The 20,689-nt window shown below is 68.3% G+C and overlaps 1 protein-coding gene across 3 annotated transcripts; it reads right to left on the bottom strand.

Annotated features, from left to right (window-relative positions):
* Positions 1–6,056: 6,056 nt before the first annotated feature.
* DES (desmin) lies at positions 6,057–19,397 on the bottom strand. Of its 3 annotated transcripts, XM_039494838.1 has the most exons (7): positions 18,802–19,373; positions 12,157–12,288; positions 11,461–11,586; positions 8,483–8,703; positions 8,240–8,283; positions 7,321–7,403; positions 6,057–6,873 (listed from the first exon to the last, which is right to left on the bottom strand). In XM_039494838.1, the coding sequence occupies exons 1-7, from the start codon at positions 19,261–19,263 to the stop codon at positions 6,832–6,834; spliced, it is 1,110 nt and encodes a 369-aa protein (XP_039350772.1). In that variant the 5' UTR covers positions 19,264–19,373; the 3' UTR covers positions 6,057–6,831. The 3 variants fall into 3 exon arrangements, with proteins under 3 accessions (XP_039350772.1, XP_039350773.1, XP_039350771.1); XM_039494839.1 differs by lacking the exons at positions 11,461–11,586; positions 12,157–12,288 and adding an exon at positions 14,045–14,105 and having other exon boundaries at positions 8,483–8,634; positions 18,719–19,375; XM_039494837.1 differs by lacking the exons at positions 6,057–6,873; positions 7,321–7,403; positions 8,240–8,283; ... (1 more) ...; positions 11,461–11,586; positions 12,157–12,288 and adding an exon at positions 13,709–14,105 and having other exon boundaries at positions 18,719–19,397.
* Positions 19,398–20,689: the final 1,292 nt, after the last annotated feature.

Raw genomic sequence — 20,689 nt, 5'->3', positions numbered from 1 at the left:
TCCCGGCCACAGCTGAGATTTAAAGGGCTCAGAGCTCCCGGGGCTGCGGGCAGCCCAGAGCCCTTTGAATCCCGGCCGCGGCTCTGGCGGCTGGGCTGGGGCCAGGATTTAAAGGGCTCGGGGCTCCCCTCAGCGGCAGGAGCTCTGGGCCCTTTAAATCCCTGCCCCAGCCCTGCAAAGCTCGGGGCTCCCCCCTGCGGCCGGAGCCCCAGGCCCTTTAATTTGCCCCTGAGCCCCGGGGGGCTCCCAGCCACCTCTTCAGCTGGGAGCCCCTGGTTGATTTAAAGGCCCAGGGTCTCCCAGCCACAGCTGATGCCCCAGCGCCTTTAAATCTTGAGAGGCCCCGCCCCTTCCAATTGAGGCCACACCTCTTCTGGATGAGGCCACGCCCCCTCAGGACTCTGCAGTACTGATAAGTCCTGTAAATTACTTTCACCCCTGGCCTTAGCACGTCCTTTGTCCCAGTCTCTCTCCGGTAACCTCTGGGGGTGCAGAGGCCATCTCCTGAGCCCGCTGAAGACGAAATGGAGGGTCTCCCAGGACGTTATATGGTTTCTCTCTTCTGGGTGGAAACCCCCCTTCGCCCCCCGTGTAGAATCCCAGCTACAAGATGGAGTTTGGAGTCACGTGGGCAAGTGACACGTCCATGCAGGACTCAGAACTTCACAGGCCAAGCCAGAAAGCTCGGCTGTGCATTGGCGGCTGTCAAGAAGGAAGCTACATATATACCCAGAGAACGGGACACAGTGGGTGTTACCCTACCCAGGCTGGAGAGAGATCAGTTACGGGGGCGATTACCGTTTTGTGGTGGTAATGAGAATGGCCCATTGGCAGCAGTTGACAAGAAGGTGTGTGGCGGGGGGAGGAATAAACACGGGGAAATAGTTTTACTTTACAAAGTAAACACAACCCGGAGCCCGTAACCTGGGAATAACTGACACCCCCCCACACACACACACACTGAGTGTGTGTGTAACTAACAAGGGACCCAGCATCGCTTTGAGGAAACACCACAACCCACTCAACAGCAGGCAGCCATGTGCAAACCTGACCCCGCTCCCCCCGCGCCTTGGGCCGCATCCGCTGCCTCAGTTTCCCGCCATGTGGTGGGAAAGTCGGATGAACGACTGTCCCCTTAAAGCCCTCCCCTCTCCTGCCACTCACAGCTGCTGTCAGTCAGCGAAGACCCAGAGCTGTGTTCTGGGGTTCACCTCCTACCCCAGCGGGGGGGGGGGCACTGCCTCTGCAGCTGCTGCCTCCCCACGTAACCCAGCGTTCAGCAGGGCCCGAGACCCTCACGGCCAGCGGTTTCCTCTCTGCCTTTCACTGCCCCGTCGGCGGGACGCCAGCCCTGCAAATCACCCTCCGGGAACAGTCTGAGCAGCCGGACAGGAGCCGCTCAAACAGCAGCTGGGATTCCTCAGCCAGCCTCATCCCCACACACCCGCCTGCCTCAGCCCTCATCTCGTCGGCCTTCGGCCCCCCACCCCCACTTAGCCGGTGAGGCTCGGGGAGGGCGACCCCTGAGTCAGGGCAGGCTAAGCACAGTTCTGCTGCCCTTTGCTCAGGCCCTCAGGAGAACAACACGTCCTGCCCCCTGCACTCAGCGCACGAGCCAGACCGGGCGCCTGCAAACCCCAGCCCCTGCAGGCCCTGCTTGCTGCCCTGCTGGGGGACGGGCCAGCCCCAGCGTCCCCCCCAGCAGCCTCTTTGCACCCCCGAGGAGCAGGCCCTGCTGTCCGACTGGGGCCACCCCCCATCTCTGGGCTCTGTCGCCCGGGTAACTAGGGACTCAGCATGGCGGGACTAGAACCCAGCACTGTTCAGAGCAGGAGCCACAGCCCCCAGGGGCACCTGGCTCGGGGGGCAGCAAGGGGCTGTGGGTTGAGATTGAGGGGAACTGGCAGAGCTCAGGGAGGTGTCACGGATTCACAGGTCCGTGCTCTGGAACAGTCCCTGGGAAGAGCCCTTCAGTGTCCCGTGGGTCACTCCTGGGGTCAGCCCTTGGGCTTCCCCACCTCCTGGGACCGACCCTTGGAGCCGGGAACCCCCATCAGGTCTCAGACTTGTCCCCCCAAAGGGAGCAGTGCCCCCCGCCAGCCTCTGCAGTGACTCTCAGCCAGTGGGGTGACAGCAGGGGGTGACTGGGTGTCTGGCACAGCGCGGAAAGGGCTCGGTTAGCCCAGAAAACAGCACGTCGCAGCCTGGGCCAGCTGGGGCAGTTCAGACAAATTGTCTTCTCAGACTCTCCCCAGACATGAGGCCCAGGCCCCACACAGCTGGGCATTCGGCACACCTGTCTCCCTGGGCCTCTGCAGAACATCAACCACCTGTTCCCGCCACCTAGTGAACAGTGCAGCATAGAGGGGAAACTGAGGCACACTCACTAGTCATACAGAATATTACAGAAAATTCCCACTCCATCACAGGGGGAGCCCAGGGCTGGGCTAGCAGGGGCTGTGGGTCAGGAGTGAGGGGCACCGGCAGAGCTGGGGGACGGGGAAGCCCAGGGCCGGGCTAGCAGGGGGCTGCGGGTCAGGCACCGGCAGAGCTATGGGGGGGGGGAGCCCAGGGCTGGGCTAGCAGGGGCTGTGGGTCGGGAGTCAGGGGCACCGTCAGAGCTATGGGGGGGAGCCCAGGGCTGGGCTAGCAGGGGGCTGCGGGTCCGGAGTGAGGGGCACCGGCAGAGCTATGGGGAGCCCAGGGCTGGGCTAGGAGGGCTGCGGGTCAGGAGTGAGGGGCACCGGCAGAGCTATGCGGGGGGGAGCCCAGGGCTGGGCTAGCAGGGGCTGTGGGTCGGGAGTGAGGGGCACCGGCAGAGCTATGGGGGGGGGGGGAGCCCAGGGCTGGGCTAGGAGGGGGCTGCGGGTCCGGAGTTTCAGCGTGCCGCACTGCCACCTGCTGGAAATGGGCAGCACTGCCACAGCCACCTGCTGCCAGGTCCCCCTCCCCGCCCCCAAGCACTGGCCCCCATTAGTAACCCTGCTATAAATAGCGGCCGGCGGCCGCTCGGGGCGAACACATTGGCCGCGTCACCGCGGGGTGAGTCCATGTTGGGCCGGGACGAGCGTCTGCTCTCTGCTGTCACCCCCCAGCTCTCCCCCCCCGGGGTCTCTGTGCTGGAGCAGGCGCCTCCCCGAGGGCCCCGAAGTAACGCCCGGTCCCCCCCGCCACGAGCTAACACGCAGCGTTGGCAGGGCAGACCCCGTGGCCAAGTCGCTGTCAGATCAGCTGCTTCGAACAAACTCCAGAGTCACGGCTCCCCGGCATCTGAGCTCCGGCCCAGCTCTTAAGCAGTCCCATGCCAGACCCCCCAGGGCCCCCTGCTCCTCCGGGACATGCCGCAGCCTCAACGCCACCTACATTCCCGGCTCTTTCAGCCTCCGGGCGAGCCTGCGGCAGCTGCATGGAGGTTGGGCCTGGATCCAGGCGCCCATTTCCTGATCCCATGTATTCACCGTGCCCACAGTTTTAGTGTGGCACAGATTCCAGCGCTGGGGGGTGTCTTGTCATCATTAGGGTTCAGAGTTAACAGACACCACGAGGCAATTCAGAGCAATTGTTCCAGGCTGCTGGTGAGGAGGGGGACAGAGGGAACAGCCTCAGCTGGGATGTGGCTGGGACACTGGAGTTCACAGCTCCTGCCAATGTCTCCCAGGGTCTCCAGCGAGCCCAGCCCAGGGCTGCACCTGGGGAGGGACGGATGCTGCCGCAGCTGCAGCCTCTCCTCCCCTTTGCAGCCAGGCCGGGCACCACGCTGGGCGGTGTTTGGGCCCAGGCTCCTTGATCCCTGGGCATGGGGCTGGCCCCCCATTTGGAGGCCCGGTCCCTCCAGCCAGCTCCTGGAGGGGCCCTTCCCCCACCCGCATGCCAGGCACCTTGGTACCTGTGAGAGGCTGGACAGCAGTGCGGGGCCCTGGGCTGCCATTGCCAGCTGCTGGCCGACACCAGGCGGGGCTCCCTGGTTAGCAGCCCCCCTGGCTCAGCCCCGTGGGGCCAGGCGCGGCGGGGCAGGAGTCTCCCTGCCAGCTGCGTTCCTGTGCTCCCCTCAGCCCGGCCCCGCAGGTACCCCAGCACCAGGGAGCTCCCGGCTCGGCCGGGCCCAGTTCCACACGCCAGGCTGGGGGCGCGGCTGCTTCAGGCACCCGTGGGCCTGTCCCCCCCTTGCGACTCAGCCCCCCAGCCAGGTCATTCAGACCCACCTTCCTGGGGAACAAGGAATCTAACCCACCCCAGCCTCCAGCCTGTGCCCCGCACCCCCACGGCTCACGCTGCCATCCTGCCGGAGCCGGTGGGGAACCCAGCACCTCGCGTTACGCCTCACGCTGGGCGGCTCCTCCCTCAGCCTGTCTGTGGGCCCCTGCCCCAGCTGTGCACTGCCCCTTGCGCCCTGGAGCCCGAGGGCCCACCCAGCCTCCTCCTCCTCTGCTCCTGTAGGACGTCGTCCCGTCCCTGGTGAACTGGCCACTGAGTCGCAGCTGTAGAAGGATCTAAGCCCTCGCTTACCCTCTCATTAAGTGGGAATATTTTGTGAGTTCTGTTTGTGCCTCGGTTTCCCCTATGTGCTGCGTTGTTACCCAGTGGGCGGAAGAGGGCTGCTTGTCTCCGGGCAGGCCAGGAGATGTAGGTGTGGGGGTCACCGAGCTGTCGGGGGCTGGGTCCCCATAGCAACGGAGCGTTTGAGGAGACAATGACAAATCCAATCAGAGTAATGGCCTGGCACCCACCTCTCACAAGCGCCCCCTTCTGGTCAGGTGCGTCTGTGGTCTTTAAACAGGCCCCGCCCCGGTACGGGGCCCTACGCCCAGGGCTTTCTCTGGAGGCGCCGGTTCCACCCTCCTGGTCTCTTCTGGCCCCAACTCTTCAGCTGGGCCATGAGTAGCTCAGGTCCCTTCTGGGAGGGGTTAATCGCTGTCCAGTTGTAGGCCACTTTACTGAGTGGCCTGGGGGGGATCCAGGCCCACCCCCTTCTCTGGCCCCAGCCCAGGGACCCTAAGAATAGCAGCTACGCGCCGCTGTGTGTCCCTTAAAAACACCTGCTCTCCGTTCCCCTGGCCCCGGCTCACAGCCCAGCCTTTGGCACTGCCCCACCCTTAGCGCAGGGCCCTTTGGCCTTCAGGCCCCTCGCTGCCCCATGCCCTGCCAGCCAAGAGCCCCCCCTGCACCCTCTAGCCTCAGCAGGGAGCTGCCTCTGGGCTGGGCCTCCCTGCAGCGCCTTTTGTACCGGCCTGCAACCCTCCGATTGGCCAGGCCCCTGTAGCCTGCCCCTGATTGGTGGCTTCCTGCACAGCCTCTCTAGGCCACTGGAGGACTTCGCTCCACTGCTCCTTTCCCGGGATGGATGTGGCAGGACCCTGAGGCCTCCAGCAGGGAGCTCCTGGGCCTGGTTCGCCCCGTCACCCCTGACACTCACCTCACAGCCAGCACCCGGGAGGTGGCATCATTAATCTGAACTGGGACCGTACAGATCATTGGTGCAACCAAGGCCCTGTAGTGGCACCAAACATTGTACAGAGGCTGTCGAGTGAGGGGTGTGACGAGGTTCTGGGTTGCTGGTTCTGTTTGTGCTCTCTGGGTGCATGGATCATTTTTGTATTTAAAGTTATGAGTATTGGCTCTGTCCTGTCTGTATTTCACACTTGTGCTGGGCTGCTGGGGACACCCCAGACAAGCTGGTGTCAGCTCTGCCTGGCCTGCTTGAGGGCCCATTAAGGGCCATCAGCTACAACTGACCCACTGAGAGAAGCAGAGACACCTTGTGACTCAGCAAGGCAGGGCCAGGCCTATGGCCAGGACTGTAAGGGGGTTTTCATGCCATGGGCTGGGCAGCTTGTGTTTGGAACAAAGGAAGAGAGGCCACATGGCAAGAGACTATAAAAGGAAGCTGCATCTCCTCCATCTTGTCTTCAATCCCTCAGCCCAGATGCAGGGAGCCCCCCAGCTGGCCCTGGCTGGAGAGGGGCGAGTGGCAGGATTGCCCCGGGGTGCGCCCGGAGACCCCCGAGAGGCCGGCAGGCGGGCGAGCCCGGCTCCGCAAGCAGCACTCAGAGGCAGGGTCGTGCTCCGTTGTTTATTTCAGCAGCCTGGGGGAGTCGCGTACACGCTGTGGGGCGGGGGCCGGGTGGGGGTGCGGTGCCCCCAGCCCCTTGGCCTCTGTCCATCTCTCTCTGCCTCTCTCTCCCTCGCCTGCTTCCTTCACTTACCCGGATCCTCTCTAGGCTCCCGCGGGTCCCACCGCGCCCTGCTCCCTGCCCGTGGGGAGCCTCCTGCAGACTCCCCCAGCCTGACCCTGGCACACTCCTGGGGGCCGGGGCCGCCCCATCCTCGCCATCCCACGGAGCCGGCAGCAGCCCCAGTTCCCCGGGCGATGGGCACTACGGGGAGCTCCATGGCTTTGGTCCAGGCTGGGGGTCGCGGGGGGCTGGCCAGTCTCCATCTCCCCTCCCAGGCTGGGCAGGGCGGAGGCAGGCCCCTGCCAGGCCCTGGGAGTGCAGGGAAGGTGCGCGTGAGTACAGGGGACACGGGGCTGGGATGCAGAATCTGCTGCTGGGAGCCTGCAATGGCCCCCCCTTCCCCCACCCCCGAGCTGCGGCCCTGTGTCCCCCTGCTCCCCACACCCAGCCCCACTTCTGACTCTGGGCCCCCCAGGCGAGCTCCCAACACAGCACTTCAGAAGCAGGAGAGAGATGGGGGTGTGGGGGGAGGCAGGCGGGGGAAGTTATGCCCTGGGGACAATGGAGGAGGGGCTGGGGCAGGAGTGGGGTGAGATGGGGGCATCGGCGGGGACGGACGGTGCCAATCGTCTCTCCGCAGCCGCCCGGCCGGCGCCATCTACAGCACCTCGTGCTTCTGCTCCGTGGCCTCGCTCACCACCTGCTCGGGAGAGAGCCCTGGTGAGACGGGAGCCCCGCAGCGCCCCCGCGGGGAGCCCCAGGGACTGGCACCGCGCTGGCCCGGGGGCTGGCGCAAGGGGCAAACGCCACCCTCCCTTCCGGCCGGGTCGCCCTGGATCTCCGTCCTGCAGAGACCAGGGCACAGCCTGTGCCAGCCGGCCGCACTGCCCGCCCACACCGGGCCCGGGCACGTGGGTGGCAGGAGCCTGGATCCCGGCCGAGGCGTCTACGTTAGGCACAGCCTGCAGTGCAGTGCCACGGGGGCGGGAGGGGGGCCCGAAACCCCCCCTGGAGCCAGGACAGATCCGAGCCCCCCACCCCACTCCAGTGGGACCCCTGGAAGCTGGGGCTTCTCGCCCCCCCCCCCCCCCGCCATGGCTAGAGCCAGGTGAGCCCCGGCCCGTGTGCATGGGCCCCCCCCGCTCACCTCCCCATCACGCGTCTCTATGGTCTTGATCATCACGGTCTTCTTGGTGTGAACCTCTGAGCCCCGCTGCTCTGGGCTGGTCTCTGCAGGTGGGAGGAGAGTCAGCCTGGGGCAGGGTCGGGGGGTGAGGGGCTGGGGTGGGGAGCACAGGCTGGGCCATGGGGATGGGGCGAGGGGCTGGGGGTGGGGAGCATAGGCTGGACCATGGGGATGGGGCGAGGGGCTGGGGTGGGGGCACGGGCTGGGCCTTGGGGTGGGGTGAGAGGCTGGGGGTGAGGGGACAGGGAAAGGGGCTGGGGGTGGGGGCACGGCTGGACCATGGGGATGGGGCGAGGGCTGGGGTGGGGGCACGGGCTGGGCCTTGGTGGATGGGGTGAGAGGCTGGGGTGAGGGACGGGGAAAGGGGCTGGGGCTGGGGTGGGGCACGGCTGGACCATGGGGATGGGGCGAGGGCTGGGGTGGGGTGCGGTCTGGGCCTTGGGGATGGGGCGAGGGCTAGGGGTGGGGGCTGGCTGGGCCTTGGGGATGGGGTGAGAGGCTGGGGTGAGGGGACGGGAAAGGGGCTGGGGTGGGGCAGGGCTGGGCCATGGGGGGATGGGGCGAGGGGCTGGGGGTGGGGCAGGGCTGGGCCATGGGGATGGGGCGAGGGGCTGGGGGTGGGGGGCAGGGCTGGGCCATGGGGGGATGGGGCGAGGAGCTGGCCATGGCGGGTGAGGGGGCAGAGGCACAAGGCGAGGGGCTGGGGGCAGGTGGGGGCTCAGGCACTGGCTGGCCTGGGTAAAGCAGCAGGCCGGCAGGCTGGGCCAGGCCAGGGCTGGCTGGGAGCACAGACAGCAGCCATGGGCCCTCCTGCAGCCCCACCGCAGGGGGCTCAGGGCACCCGCCATGCTGCCCTGCCTGGGCCCTGCCCCGCACTCACCCCGGAAGTTGAGCGCCGAGAAGGTCTGGATGGGGAGACTGATCCTGCAGCACACGGAGAAGGAAAAGGGGTTAGTGCCACGGCCACACTGAGAGAGGTGCCCTGAGCCCCACAGACACCGGGCTGGGCTGGCTGGGGGCCCTGCCCTGGGACTGCCTGGGGACACCCCACGCTGGGGCTCCCCCAGTAGCCGACACCCGGGGCGGCAGGGGCAGGGGCCGGGCTGGGCAGACGCCCGCTCACCGGCTCTCCTCGCCCTCCAGCAGCTTGCGGTAGGTGGCGATCTCCACATCCAGCGCCATCTTGACGTTGAGCAGGTCCTGGTACTCGCGCAGGTGCCGCGCCATCTCGTCCTTCAGGTGCCGGATCTCCTCCTCCAGCCGCGCGATGGTGTCCTGGTAGCCGCTCGCCTCCCCGGCAAAGCGCTCCTCCAGCTCCCGCATCTGCCGCATCAGGGAGTCGTTCTGTGGGGACAGCGCGTGTCAGAGCCGGCACCCCCGGGGGGGACAGTGGGAATTTACATCATCGTTGTATGAAGCCTGTGTGTGCCTCAGTTTCCCCTCTGCGCTGCAGTGTCACCTGGGCGGGGGAAGGGACCGCTTGCACTCGGGGCAGGGTAAGACACAGCTGTGCATGGCGCCCGGCTGTCTGGGGCTACGTGGGTCACGGAGGGGGACGGGCTGAGGCCGACCCCATATCAGTGGAGACTCCATGGGGACAATGGCAAAGCCAGTCACCAGGCCCCAGACACCAGGCAGCCAATGACCGTGGCTGGCCCCACCTTTGCGAAGGGAGCAGTCAGGCGCACCCAGGGGCTGCCAGAGGAGATCCCACGGACGAGGAGACGGAGCCGAACCGAGGGGTCCCTGCAGTGTGGCTGGGCTGACCAGGAGGGACTTGGCTGTAACCTTCACTCTCCAGGCTCCCCGGGCTGGTCCAGGTGACTCATCACCCGCCTGTCGGCCCGCGCTGGCTGCGTGTCCCTGCAGACGCTGGCGGGGGGGGCGCTGCCCCCCGAGATGGTACAAGTCTCCCTCGGGGTCTGTCTCAGGGGGACTCGCTGCCCGGGGCTCACGGGGGGGGGCAGGGGGGCTGCAGGCCCAGGGGTCCAGCCCCAGGAGGCGGTGAAGCCGCGTGGCTTCCCCTGGAGGGAGAGCGAGACCCCTCAGGGGCCTGGCCGGCTGATGGGCCCTCCCAGAGCCTGTCCCCACGCTGGGGCCGTGGCCCCGATCCTGGGGGTCCATGATGGGGCAGAGCCAGGACCAAGGAGACAGGCTACAGGGGGGTAGCCCCATAGGGACGGGGCTGTGTATGGGGGGTTGTGATGAACTGGGTCTGTTCTTACTGTGGGCTGTGAATGCTGAGTGGGGGGTGGCCTGCGAGGACGAGCTGCATTGGGGGGTGGGGGACTGGCCTGAGGGAAGATGCCCGAGCATGTAACATGAGAACCCAGGAAGGGGTTAGAGGCCAGGGGACACCTCTGGGGGAGGAGACGCTGGGGAGTGAGGGGGTTTTCAGGAGCTGGCTGGGGAATGGAGGGAAGCACAGACAGGACTCTGACCCCCCAGTGCGGCTGTGGGGCTCCTGGGACCCCAAGATGGACCTAACTGGGCGGATCCTGTTTTCTGTGCCTGCAAGACCTGTCCTGGCCTGTGTTCCTGTCGTCTAATAAACCTTCTGCTTTACTGGCTGGCTGAGAGTCACGTGAATCGCAGGAAGCCGGGGGTGCAGGGCCCCGACTCCCCCACACGCCGTGACAGGGGTCACCACACAGGGACAGGGCTGGGGGGGGTGTTATCTATTCATTTTGAATCATGTTGGAGCTGGTGGGACCTGGTGCAGCTGGATGGGTTATAATAATAATTGGAGATATACCAGTCCTAGAACTGGAAGGGACCCCGAAGGGTCATCGAGTCCAGCCCCCTGCCTTCACTAGCAGGGCCAATTTTTGCCCCAGATCCCTAAGTGGCCCCCTCAAGGATTGAACTCCCAACCCTGGGTTTAGCAGGCCAGTGCTCACACCGAGCTGTCCCTCCCCTAGAATGTTCTTAATGTTTTCTCTGAATACTGTGTGTGCCTCAGTTTCCCCGGTGTGCTACTCCAGGATCTAGGCGGTGGGACAGGGGGTGTGACTGTTGCAAGGACCCCCAGAGAGCAGCTGTGACCCCGACTGGCTGCCTGGGCACAGACAATGGCCAACACCCTGTATCCCAGCAACTGACCGCTGGGCCCCTCCCCGCCGGAGCCAGCCGGAGGGGCTGGAGACCAGAGACCAGGGGCCCTGTTTGCCCAGGAAGGAGACAAAGGCCGCAGGGGGGCAGCCGGGGGTGACTGAGGCTGGGCTGCTGGAAGCGAGTCAGTCACCTGGTTTGGGATGTGGGGCTGGGAGGGGGGATGCTGGGCCCTGGATCCCCCCAAGCTGGACTTTGCTGCAGGTCCCTGATTTCTGTGCTCACAAGCTCTGTCCTGTGCTGGGTTCCCGGCTAAGAACCCGTCTGTGTCCCACGCTGGCTGGAGTCACGGCTGGCTGCCGAGTGGGGGGCAGGGCCCTTTGGGGGGGTGGGAGGCTCCCCAGGGGTCGGGGGACTCGCTGTGGGGGGCTCCCGGGGTGAGCAGGGGGCTGAACGCTCCGAGGTCAGAGCCAGGAGGCGCTGAAGCCGGGCAGGGTCCTGGCCCTGGCGAGTGGCCCTGAGGGGAGACGCTGCCCCAGAGTCCTGGCTGGTGTCACTCAGCGCGGTGCCCGAGCCCCCAGCCCGTGACCCCGGGACAGTACAAGGCTGATGGGACTAGCACAGGGCTAGTTTTGGGGGGGTTGGACCCAGGTGGGGGGGCCGGATCGCTGGCTCTCTGCCAGTGGGGGCCGGGGGCCGGGCGTCCCTGGCTGCTCCGCAGAGCCAGGATTCCCCAGCCGTGTCTCTGGCCGCTCCCGCTCAGGACCGTGCCCGCACTGGCCCCCTCGGCCCCCGGGTGGCGCTCTGGGCTGCCAGGGAGCTGCAGCGACGGAGGGCCCGGAGTGGGAAGGCGAGTGGGTTCTGCGGGGGGCTCGCACCCCAAGACAGGAGAGCGCCCCAGGGCCCAGCAGGGACGGGGCAGAGCTGCGAGAGGCCTGTCCCCTGCCCTTCCCGTCTGTGGGGGCCGTTTGCCCGGACAGCGGGTTCCCGGCCGGCTCCCGCCAGCCGCTGCCTGCCCCGGCCCCGGCCCCGGCCCCGGCCGCTGCTCACCGTGCCCTTGAGGGCGTCGATCTCGCAGGTGTAGGACTGGATCTGGTGCCGATACTCCATCATCTCCTGCTTGGCCTGGCGCAGGGCGTCGTTGTGCTTGCTGGCGGCCTGGGTCAGGTCGGACACCTGCAGGGAGGGGCCCGGAGAGGGCAGCTGAGCCGGCGGCCGGGGCACAGCTGGGGCTCACGCGGCCGCGGGCGCTGGGCTGGCGCTGCTCTGAGCTCCCCACAGGCCCCGGCGGGCAGCAACTCAGCCCCAGAGCCCCACACTGCGACCGGACACCAGCCGCCCTGCCCCGGACTGGGAGCCAGGAGCCAGCTCCAGGGGCGTGGGGCAGTGTGTGCACTGTGGGCCCCAGCCCAGCCCCCGCCTCCATGGCCAGCGCAGCCCCCAGACACCCCCAACCTAGCACAGCCCCAGACACCTTCCCCAGCACCGCCCCCAGACACCCCAGCACAGCCCCAGACGCCCCAGCACAGCCCTGACCCCAGACACCTTCCCCAGCACAGCCCCAGACACCCCCAGCACAGCCCCCAGACACCCCCCAGCACAGCCCTGACCCCCAGACACCTTCCCCTCAGCACAGCCCTGACCCCAGACACCTTCCCCAGCACAGCCCCCAGACGCCCCCCAGCCCAGTGCCGACCCCCCCACCTCCAGGGCGCCAGCAGAGCCCCCAGCGCCGCCCGGCCTGACCTTGGACTTGTACCACTCCTCGGCCTCCGAGATGTTCTGGGCGGCGATGCTCTCGTACTGGGCGCGGATGTCGCGCAGGGCGGCCGTCAGGTCTGGCTTGGACACGTCCATCTCCACCTGGACGTGCTGCTCCTGCAGCTGGGCCTGCAGGTCCCGGATTTCCTGGAGCCAGGGGGCAGCGTCAGAGCAGTGACCCCCAGTCACCCCCCAACCCAGCACTGACCCCCAGTCACCCCCCAACCCAGCCCAGCCCCCCAGTCACCCCCAGCCCAGCGCTGACCCCCAGTCACCCCCCAACCCAGCATTGACCCCCAGACAGCCCCAAGACCACCCCCCCACTCACCCCCACCCCAGCAAAGACCCCCAGACAGCTCCCACCCCAGCCCCCCAGTCACCCCAATCCAGCACTGACCCCCAGCCCAAGCCCAGCTCCAGCCCCACTGCCCCTCACACCCCGGCACCGGGTCAGCAGCGACCACAGGCCTTAGCCAGCCCTGACTCGGGGACCTTCCACACTGGGCAGGGCCCAGGACAGAAACCAAGGGGTGGGGGCAGGGCGGCAGGGCAGTAATCGGAGGGGGCAGGGGGTGCAGGGCCCCAGGGAATTTACTGGGGGGATGGGCAGGGCCCCGGGGCAGTAACTGGGGGGATGGGCAGGGCCCCAGGGCAGTAATTGGCGGGCAGGGGGTGCAGGGCCCCGGGCCAGTAATGGGGGGGATGGGCAGGGCCCCGGGGCGGTAACTGGGGGGGGTGGCCAGGGCCCCAGGGCAGTAACTGGGGGGATGGGCAGGGCCCCAGGACAGTAATCGGGGGGCAGGGGGAGCAGGGCCCCGGGCCAGTAACGGGGGGCAGGGCCCCATGGGGTGCAGGGCCCCAGGGCAGTAATCAGGGGGCAGGGCTCCAGGGGGTGCAGGGCCCCGGGGCAGTAACTGGGGGGATGGGCAGGGCCCCGGGGCAGTAATGGGGGGGGCAGGACCCCGGGGCAGTAACTGGGGGGGCAGGGCCCCGGGGCAGTAGTGGGGGGCAGGGCAGGGCCCCAGGACAGTAATTCGGGGCAGGGGGAGCAGGGCCCCGGGCCAGTAATGGGGGGCAGGGCCCCATGGGGTAATAAGGTAATAATTGGAGATATACCAATCTCCTAGAACTGGAAGGGACCTTGAAAGGTCATTGAGTCCAGCCCCCTGCCTTCACTAGCAGGACCAATTTTTGCCCCAGATCCCTAAGTGGCCTCCTCAAAGATTGAACTCACAGCCCTGGGTTTAGGAGGCCAATGCTCAAACCACGGAGCTATCCCTCCCCCCTAATGGGGGGCAGGGCCCCAGGGCAGTAACGGGGGGCAGGGCCCCATGGGGTGCAGGGCCCCAGGGCAGTAATCAGGGGGCAGGGCTCCAGGGGGTGCAGGGCCCCAGGGCAGTAATCAGGGGGCAGGGCTCCAGGGGGTGCAGGGCCCCAGGCCAGTAATGGGGGGCAGGGCCCCGGGGCAGTAACGGGGGGCAGGGCACCGTGCCCAGGGGGCGGGGGGACCTGGCATGGGGCCATGGGGGAACCTGGCGGCCAGCGGTCACCCTCCGGGTGTGTGGGGTGTGGGCAGAGCTCTGCCCCACGCTAACCCTGCAGCCCCGCTGCTCTGTGCCCACGGGGCACCTCCTGCTGGCGCTGGGCCCCACCTGCCGCCAGTCGGAACAGCTGAGCCCTGGGGTGCCAGGTGCTGGGTGCCCAGGCCGGCCCAGCCAGCTGGGGGGCGGGGGGGGGCTTGGAGACACTGAGGGAGGGAGGGTCTGTAGCCTGGGGCTCTCGGCGGGGGAGGGGGCAGGGAGCCCGGTTCTCTGCTCCCGGGGGGGGTCCCTGCCAGGGCCCGGCAGGCCAGGCTGCAGACGCGGGCACTTACTGCTCGGAAGGCAGCCAGGTTATTCTCAGCTTCCTCCTTCAGGTGGATCTCCTCCTGCAGCCTGGGGGGCAGAGAGGGGGCGTCAGGCGGGGGCTGGGGGGCAGGCAGGGCCGTCCAGGGGGCAGCCCAAGGCCAGAGGGAGGAAGCAGGGACAGGCAGGCTGCCAGGGGAGGGGGCTCCTGGGCCGGCACAGCCCCCAGGCGCTGGACGGGGGGGCCCCCTTGTTCCGCATTCCCGGCGGGCTGGCTGGGGGCCAGAGGCCTGGCCTCCCGTTCCCTATTATAGTCAAAAGCAGAGCCCAGCACAAAGGCTGAGGTCACCCCGCGCCGCACGCCGGCCCCTTCCTTATAGGGGAGCCGGCCGAGGGGCCGGGGCGGGAGCATGGGGGGCTGGGGGAGCTGCAGAGTTGGGGCTGCAATACCAGGGGCAGGGAGAGGAGATTCGGGGACACAGGGCTCCGATATGGGGGAAGGGGGGGACCTGGGGCTCAGGGACCCCAGATGGGGGGTGGAGGGTGCAGGTGGGGGGGGTCCCTGGGCAGTGAATTGGGGGGTACATGGGGCTCAGGGACCCCAGATGGGGTGATGGGGGTGGTGGGTGCTGGTGGTGGGTCCCTGGGCTGTGACTTGGGTGTACATGGGGCTCAGGGACCCCAGATGGGGTGATGGGGGTGGAGGGTGCAGGTGGTGGGTCCCTGGGCAGTGAATTGGGGGGTACATGGGGCTCAGGGACCCCAGATGGGGTGATGGGGGTGGAGGGTGCAGGTGGGGGGTCCCTGGGCAGTTAATTGGGGGGTAGATGGGGCTCAGGGACCCCAGAAGGGGTGATGGGGGTGGAGGGTGCAGGTGGGGGGGGTCCCTGGGCACTGAATTGGTGGGTACGTGGGGCTCAGGGACCCCAGATGGGGTGATGAGGGTGGAGGTGCAGGTGGGGGTCCCTGGGCAGTGAATTGGGGGGTACGTGGGGCTCAGGGACCCCAGATGGGGTGATGGGGGTTGAGGGTGCAGGTGGGGGGGTCCCTGGGCAGTGAATTGGGGGGTAGATGGGGCTCAGGGACCCCAGATGGGGTGATGGGGGGTGGAGGGTGCAGGTGGGGGGGCCCTGGGCAGTGAATTGGGGGGTACATGGGGCTCAGGGACCCCGGATGGGGAGGTGGAGGATGCAGGTGGAGCAGGGACTTCCCGCGCGGTCAGTGCAGCCGGGGGTCCTGCCCGGAGAGGCTGCGGCTCGGGCTCCCGGTGCAGGTTGCCGATTCATGGTGGCCACAGCAGAGCCGCTGGGGGGGCGCTGACGCCAGCTGTTCTGGCTTCGTTCAGTTCGGTGACGTTCAGCCCTGGCGGAGCCCAGAGACAAGGCCCCCCCCTCCCCGGCCCAGCCCCCCCAGCGCGGCTCATGGCCGGCCCTTGCCTGGCAGCGCCGGGAGCTGTAGGGCAGGGGAGCTGGTCACCGGGGCTTTGGGTCTCTGCTCCGCTTCCTTTGGGAGGAGCTGCAGCCGGCCCTCAGGGGCCGGGGAGGAGGCTGCCTGCATAGCCCCCCCCAGGCCCTGCTCTCTGGAGGGCTGGGATCACGGTCCCCTGTCCCTGCAGCCCCATGGTGCCAGCGGCGGACGAGACCGGGGCTCTTGGCACACCAAGGCTGAGCGGGCGGGGGTGGCACAGACCCGTCGCTGGGTTGGACACAGATCTTCCAGCCACGTGGGAGGGGTTCCCCCACCTGCCCCGTGTTGCTCTGCCAGGCCTAGACATTGCTGTGGTGCCCTCCGGCTGCGGGCCTGACCCTGAGGGCCCTGTCTGTGGGGTAGGCCCCCCCCAGTGACACAGGGGACAGGACGCCGCCTAGTCTGCCAGTCCCACAAGGTCTCCCTTTGCTGCCCCTTTCCAGCCTCACCCCCTTAGTGCCAGGGCTGGGTGTGGCATGGTGCCAGGGCTGGCTCCCTCCCCTGTCCCGTGCGCTCAGCCTGTGCCCGTCCGGCACCCCAGCCAGCCAGCCCAGCTGCTCTGTGGAAGCGGGCACCGGTCCGGAGCGGCCTGGCTCAGAACGTGCCTGGAGCACGAGCCGTGCCGCTGGGGGCCCAGTGCCCGCCCTGATCCACAGATCTCGCCCTCGGAGCTCCCCTGCCCGAGCCAGCCACCACCTAAGCATCAGCTGTGGGATCAGCGCAGGGAGCCCCTCTGAAAGCCAAGTCCTCCTCTCCATGCCCCACAGCGTGCAGCTCCCTCCCCCCAGCCTGCAGGGCAGGGCTCCCCCCACAGCGAGCTCCCTCTGTGCCTCTAGCTGCACTGGGACTGGCCCCCGAGAGCAGAGACATCCTTCCCCTTGCACGTCCTGGAGCCGGCTCAGGGTTCCCACGGTTCCAGCTGCGCCCCCCCGGACCCGAGTTCTGTGGGGCGGGGCAGAGCTCCAGCAGCCCAGCCTGCGGGCGGGGCGGGGTGAGTGGGGCAGAGGTAGGGGCCCAGACAGGTTTCCGCCCAGCGCTGCATGATCCTGATGGTGCCTGCCGGGACCCTCCCCTGGAGCCTGGCCTCCCCACCCCACAGGGCTCGCTGCCCTCGGCTCCTGCTGTCGTGGGCACGGTGGTCTGGCTGTGCGGGCGTGGCCCCAGGGCAGCTGCATTTCCCCCTCTCCCCTCCCCAGGAGGGCACGAGGCAGCCCTGAGTGCTGAGACCGTGTGGGGCCTGGGGAGACGAGCGGTCCCAGCATGCAGCGCGGCCAGGCCAGGCCCGGCTCTCTACTCAGCCCCAGCGCCGCTTGGCACAGGAAGGCGTGGGGGGGGGGTCTCTGGCATAAATCACAGCACCCTCAGGGCTGCTGCTTTGCACAGCTGAAATGAGCCAGCCCCCTGCCAGCCCCCCTCCTGGCATGGCCCCGGGGCTAGGGGCTGCGATGGGGCAGCTCCCCCCTGTGCCTGGGGCGACCCCTGCGTAATGGCCCCAAACACGCAGGGTGCGGAGGAGCAGAGAGCAAGCGGGGGCCCGGAGTGCCCGTGGGCTGCCCCAGAGATCACGCTGTGCTGCTCGGGCTCCTGCGTTTCTGGCCTGGCCTTGGGTGGGCCGCATCGGGCACTGCCATGCTCTCCTCTGCGGGCACCGGCTCCTCCCTCCCCACGGCACCGCTGCACGGTGGCCCTGGGCTGAGGGCAGCTGAGTGCCACGGAGCTCTGGGTCTGGGTAGGGGCAGGGGGCTCCCAGGTACCCCCTGTGACAAAGTGGGAATGTTCTTAACGTTTTCTCCGAATACAGTGGGTGCCTCAGTTTCCCCTCTGCCTTTCTCAGGTATCTAGGTGGTGGGATGGGGGGGTGATTGGTGCAGAGCCCTAGGGGGCAGGTGTGACGGTGTCTGCACAGAGACTGGTGACACCCTGTCTGCTGGCAAGTGACGGCCTGGGCCCCTCCCCGGCAAGGTGCCAGCTGAAGGTGTTGGAGACACAGAGATCAGGGCCCTCGTGGCCCGGAGAAGGGACAAAGGCAGAGAAGGGGCTGGAGGGTGTCAGTTTGGAGCTGGCTGGGGACATGGAGGGAGGCCCAGAACCGGGGTCTGGGCTCCCCACCCCCCCAAGATGGACCCGGCCGAGGGGTCCCGTTCTCTGTACCTACAAGCTCTGTGTTAGACCCTGTTCCTGTCATTGAATAAACCTGTGTCACTGGCTGGCTGAGAGTCACGTCTGACTGCGCAGTGGGGGGCAGGACCCTGTGGCCCCCCCAGGACCCCGCCTGGGCGGACTCGCTGTGGGCATTAGGGATGGGGGGTATGGGGCAGGGCCCTGGGCATTAGGGATGGGCAGGTGCTGGGGCAGGAAAGGGTGCTGAGCTCTGGGGTGGATGCTGGGGCGTGCCACCTTGCTGCATCCCTGCTGGGGGTGGGTGCTGGGGATATGGGGCACAGGGATGGGGGTGTGGGGCACAGGAATGGGGCTCTGTGATGGGGGTAGGGGGTGCAGGGATGGGGCACAGGGTTAGGGGGGGTGGGGCACAGGGACGGGGTGCTGTGGGGCTCAGTGATGGGGATATGGGGCACAGGGATGGGGGTGTGGGCACAGGAATGGGGCTCAGTGATGGGGGTGCAGGGATGGGCTGCGGTGACAGGGTGTGTGGGGGCTCAGTGATGGGGTATGGGGCGCAGGGATGGGGCACAGGGATGGGGTGTGTGGGACACAGGGATGGGGGGGATGGGGTGCAGGGATGGGGGGTGTGGGGCACAGGGACGGGGGGTGCAGGGATGGGGCGCGGTGACAGGGGGTGTGTGGGGCTCAGTGATGGGGTATAGGGACGGGGTGTGGGACACAGGGATGGGGATGGGGTGCAGGGATGGGGGTGTGGGGCGCAGGGATGGGGCACAGGGCCAGGGGGTGTGTGGGACACAGGGATGGGGGGTATGGGGTGCAGGGATGGGGCACAGGGATAGGGGGTGTGGGGCACAGGGATGGGGGGTGCAGGGCTGGGGCACCGGGAGGGGGGGGTGGGACACAGGGATAGGGGTTGTGGGGTGCAGGGATGGGGCACAGGGATGGGGGGGGTGTGGGACACAGGGATAGGGGGTATGGGGTGCAGGGATAGGGGGTGTGGGGCGCGGTGACAGGGGGTGTGTGGGGCTCAGTGACGGGGGGCTGAGGGCCCAGGGCCAGGCGGGTCCCCAGGCCGGTCCCCCCCCACTCCAGCCCACCAGGCCCCCCCTCACCTCTGCTTCAGCTTCTGCAGGTCGTCGAGCAGGTTGTCGCGCTCGACGTCGGCGCGCGCCCGCTGGCTGGTGAGCGTGTCGACCTGCAGGCGCAGGGAGCGCAGCTCCTCCTCGTAGAGGTGGGCCACGTGGGTGGGCTCCTTGCCCTTGAGCCGGTTGACCTCGGTGACCAGCAGGGCGTTCTGCTGCTCCAGGTAGCGCACCTTCTCGATGTAGCTGGCGAAGCGGTCGTTCAGCTCCTGCAGCTCCACCTTCTCGTTGGTGCGGGTCTGCAGGAACTCCTGGTTCAGGGCGTCGGCCAGGCTGAAGTCCAGCAGCTCCCCGCCGCCCTGGTAGGAGCGCACGGGGGCCACGCGGGTGACACGCAGGCTGGCCAGGCTGGGCACGGCGGGGCCGCGCGACACCTGGTAGACCCGGGAGGAGACGGAGCTGGCCAGGCCCTTGCTGCCCCCCACGGAGGAGCGGGAGAAGGCCGGGGAGCCCCCGCCGAAGGTGCGGCGGTAGGACGAGACCCGCTGCTGGCTGGAGGAGTACGACTGGCTCATGGTGGCGGCTGGAAGGAGCCCGGGCGGAGGCTGAAGCTGGGGTGGCTGCAGAGGCTGCTGAGCGAGCGGGAGCCGAGGGAGAGGAGTCGGGGAGGGACCCAGGCTCCGGCTATTTGTATCCCTCTGACATCAGCCGGCTCAGCCCCGCCGGGCCGGAGTGACAGTGCAGACAGCTGGGGCTTCCAGGGGGGCAGGGCGGGCCAGCGGGCGGGGGCAAGGGCTGGCCGGACAGTCCTGGAACTACCACTGGGCCCCGCTGGCCCCTCACAGCTCGGGGTGCCCCCCGCAGCCCAGTGTCCCCGTCCCCCGCAGCCCAGAGCCCCCGGTCCCCCACAGCCCAGTGTCCCCGGCCCCCCGCAGCCAAGAGCCCCCGGTCCCCCGCAGCCCAGTGTCCCTGGCCCCCGCAGCCCAGAGCCCTGCCCCCCCCCCGGCCTGGCATTTCCAGGGCTGCCTGGGTCTCCCCACCCATGGGTGCTCTTGTCTGGAACATGCAGCATGTGCTGGGTGCCAACCACTCCTGCCCCACCTCGGCTGGGTTCATCCCCTTCCCTACCTGCCCTGTGGGGGGGAGCCGGGACAAGCCTCCTGCAGGAGGTGAGGGGCTGGCGACTGGATGGTCTTGCTGGGGGAGGGGGTGGCTCCCAGGGCCCCCAAAGTGCTGCATACACCAAATGAGGGGCTCCCCCGGTGTGATCGCCTGCCCCAGCCGGGCCAGGGGAGCGGGACACTCCCAGCACCGCAGGCTGCCTGGGCCTTGGGCAGGCGCTGGGGCTAATGCAGCCCCATGGGGGAGAGTTGCTGGGCAGGACCCCCCAGACCAGGTGGGGCAGGTGCGATGAGGGGCCTCGGTCTCAGCTCCCCGTAGCGCCCGTCGGGACGTGGGCAGGGCAGGACAGTCCCACTGGCACCAACGGCAGCCCCGGCCGAGAGACCAGGGTCTCCACCCCCCTGAGGGGCCCTGCTGCCCAGCCCGGGGCTCCTCTGCCCCCGTGACCCCGTCCCAGGCCCTGCGTGGGGACCGCCCTACACAGCCCAGCCGGGGCAGGGGCCCGGGCCAGCCCCCCCCGCGGGTCCGGAGACCCACCGGCTCCCCAGCACCGGGCTGAGTCACTCTGGGAGCCCTGACGCCATCCCCAGGGCTGCCCCCCACCCGCCCCCGCAGCGCCAGGAGCCGCTCCCCGGCCAGCACATTCCCAGGGCAGGCGGCTCGGGACCGAAATAGCCGAGTGGCTCAGAGCAGCCCCACGCCCGGTATTTATAGCCCAGGAAACCGATGGGCAGGGGGCCAGTTAACCCCTCCTGCTCCCCGGGCGGCTGGGCCTTGTTCCCTCCCCCCTAGTGGGCAAGGCACAGGCCTGGGGCTGGGGCACCTCCTTTGTACCCGGGCGCCGCCACTGACGTGCTAGGTGGGGCGGGGCGAACCTCC

Source organism: Mauremys reevesii, linkage group 11, assembly GCF_016161935.1.
Source record: "Mauremys reevesii isolate NIE-2019 linkage group 11, ASM1616193v1, whole genome shotgun sequence".
Taxonomy (NCBI): Eukaryota; Metazoa; Chordata; order Testudines; family Geoemydidae; genus Mauremys; species Mauremys reevesii.
Note: the sequence above shows the minus strand (reverse complement) of the source record. Positions and strands in the feature narration are given on the sequence as shown.

What these genes read in the sequence shown, in the direction of transcription:
- DES (XM_039494838.1), bottom strand. Translation starts at nt 19,263, where the DNA reads ATGAGCCAGTCGTACTCCTCCAGCCAGCAGCGGGTCTCGTCCTACCGC. An exon ending in AGGAGTGGTACAAGTCCAAG is followed by an intron (nt 11,587 to 12,156) that starts GTCAGGCCGGGC and finishes CCCTCCCTGCAG; the next exon opens with GTGTCCGACCTGACCCAGGC. An exon ending in TCGACGCCCTCAAGGGCACG is followed by an intron (nt 8,704 to 11,460) that starts GTGAGCAGCGGC and finishes CTGTCCCCACAG; the next exon opens with AACGACTCCCTGATGCGGCA.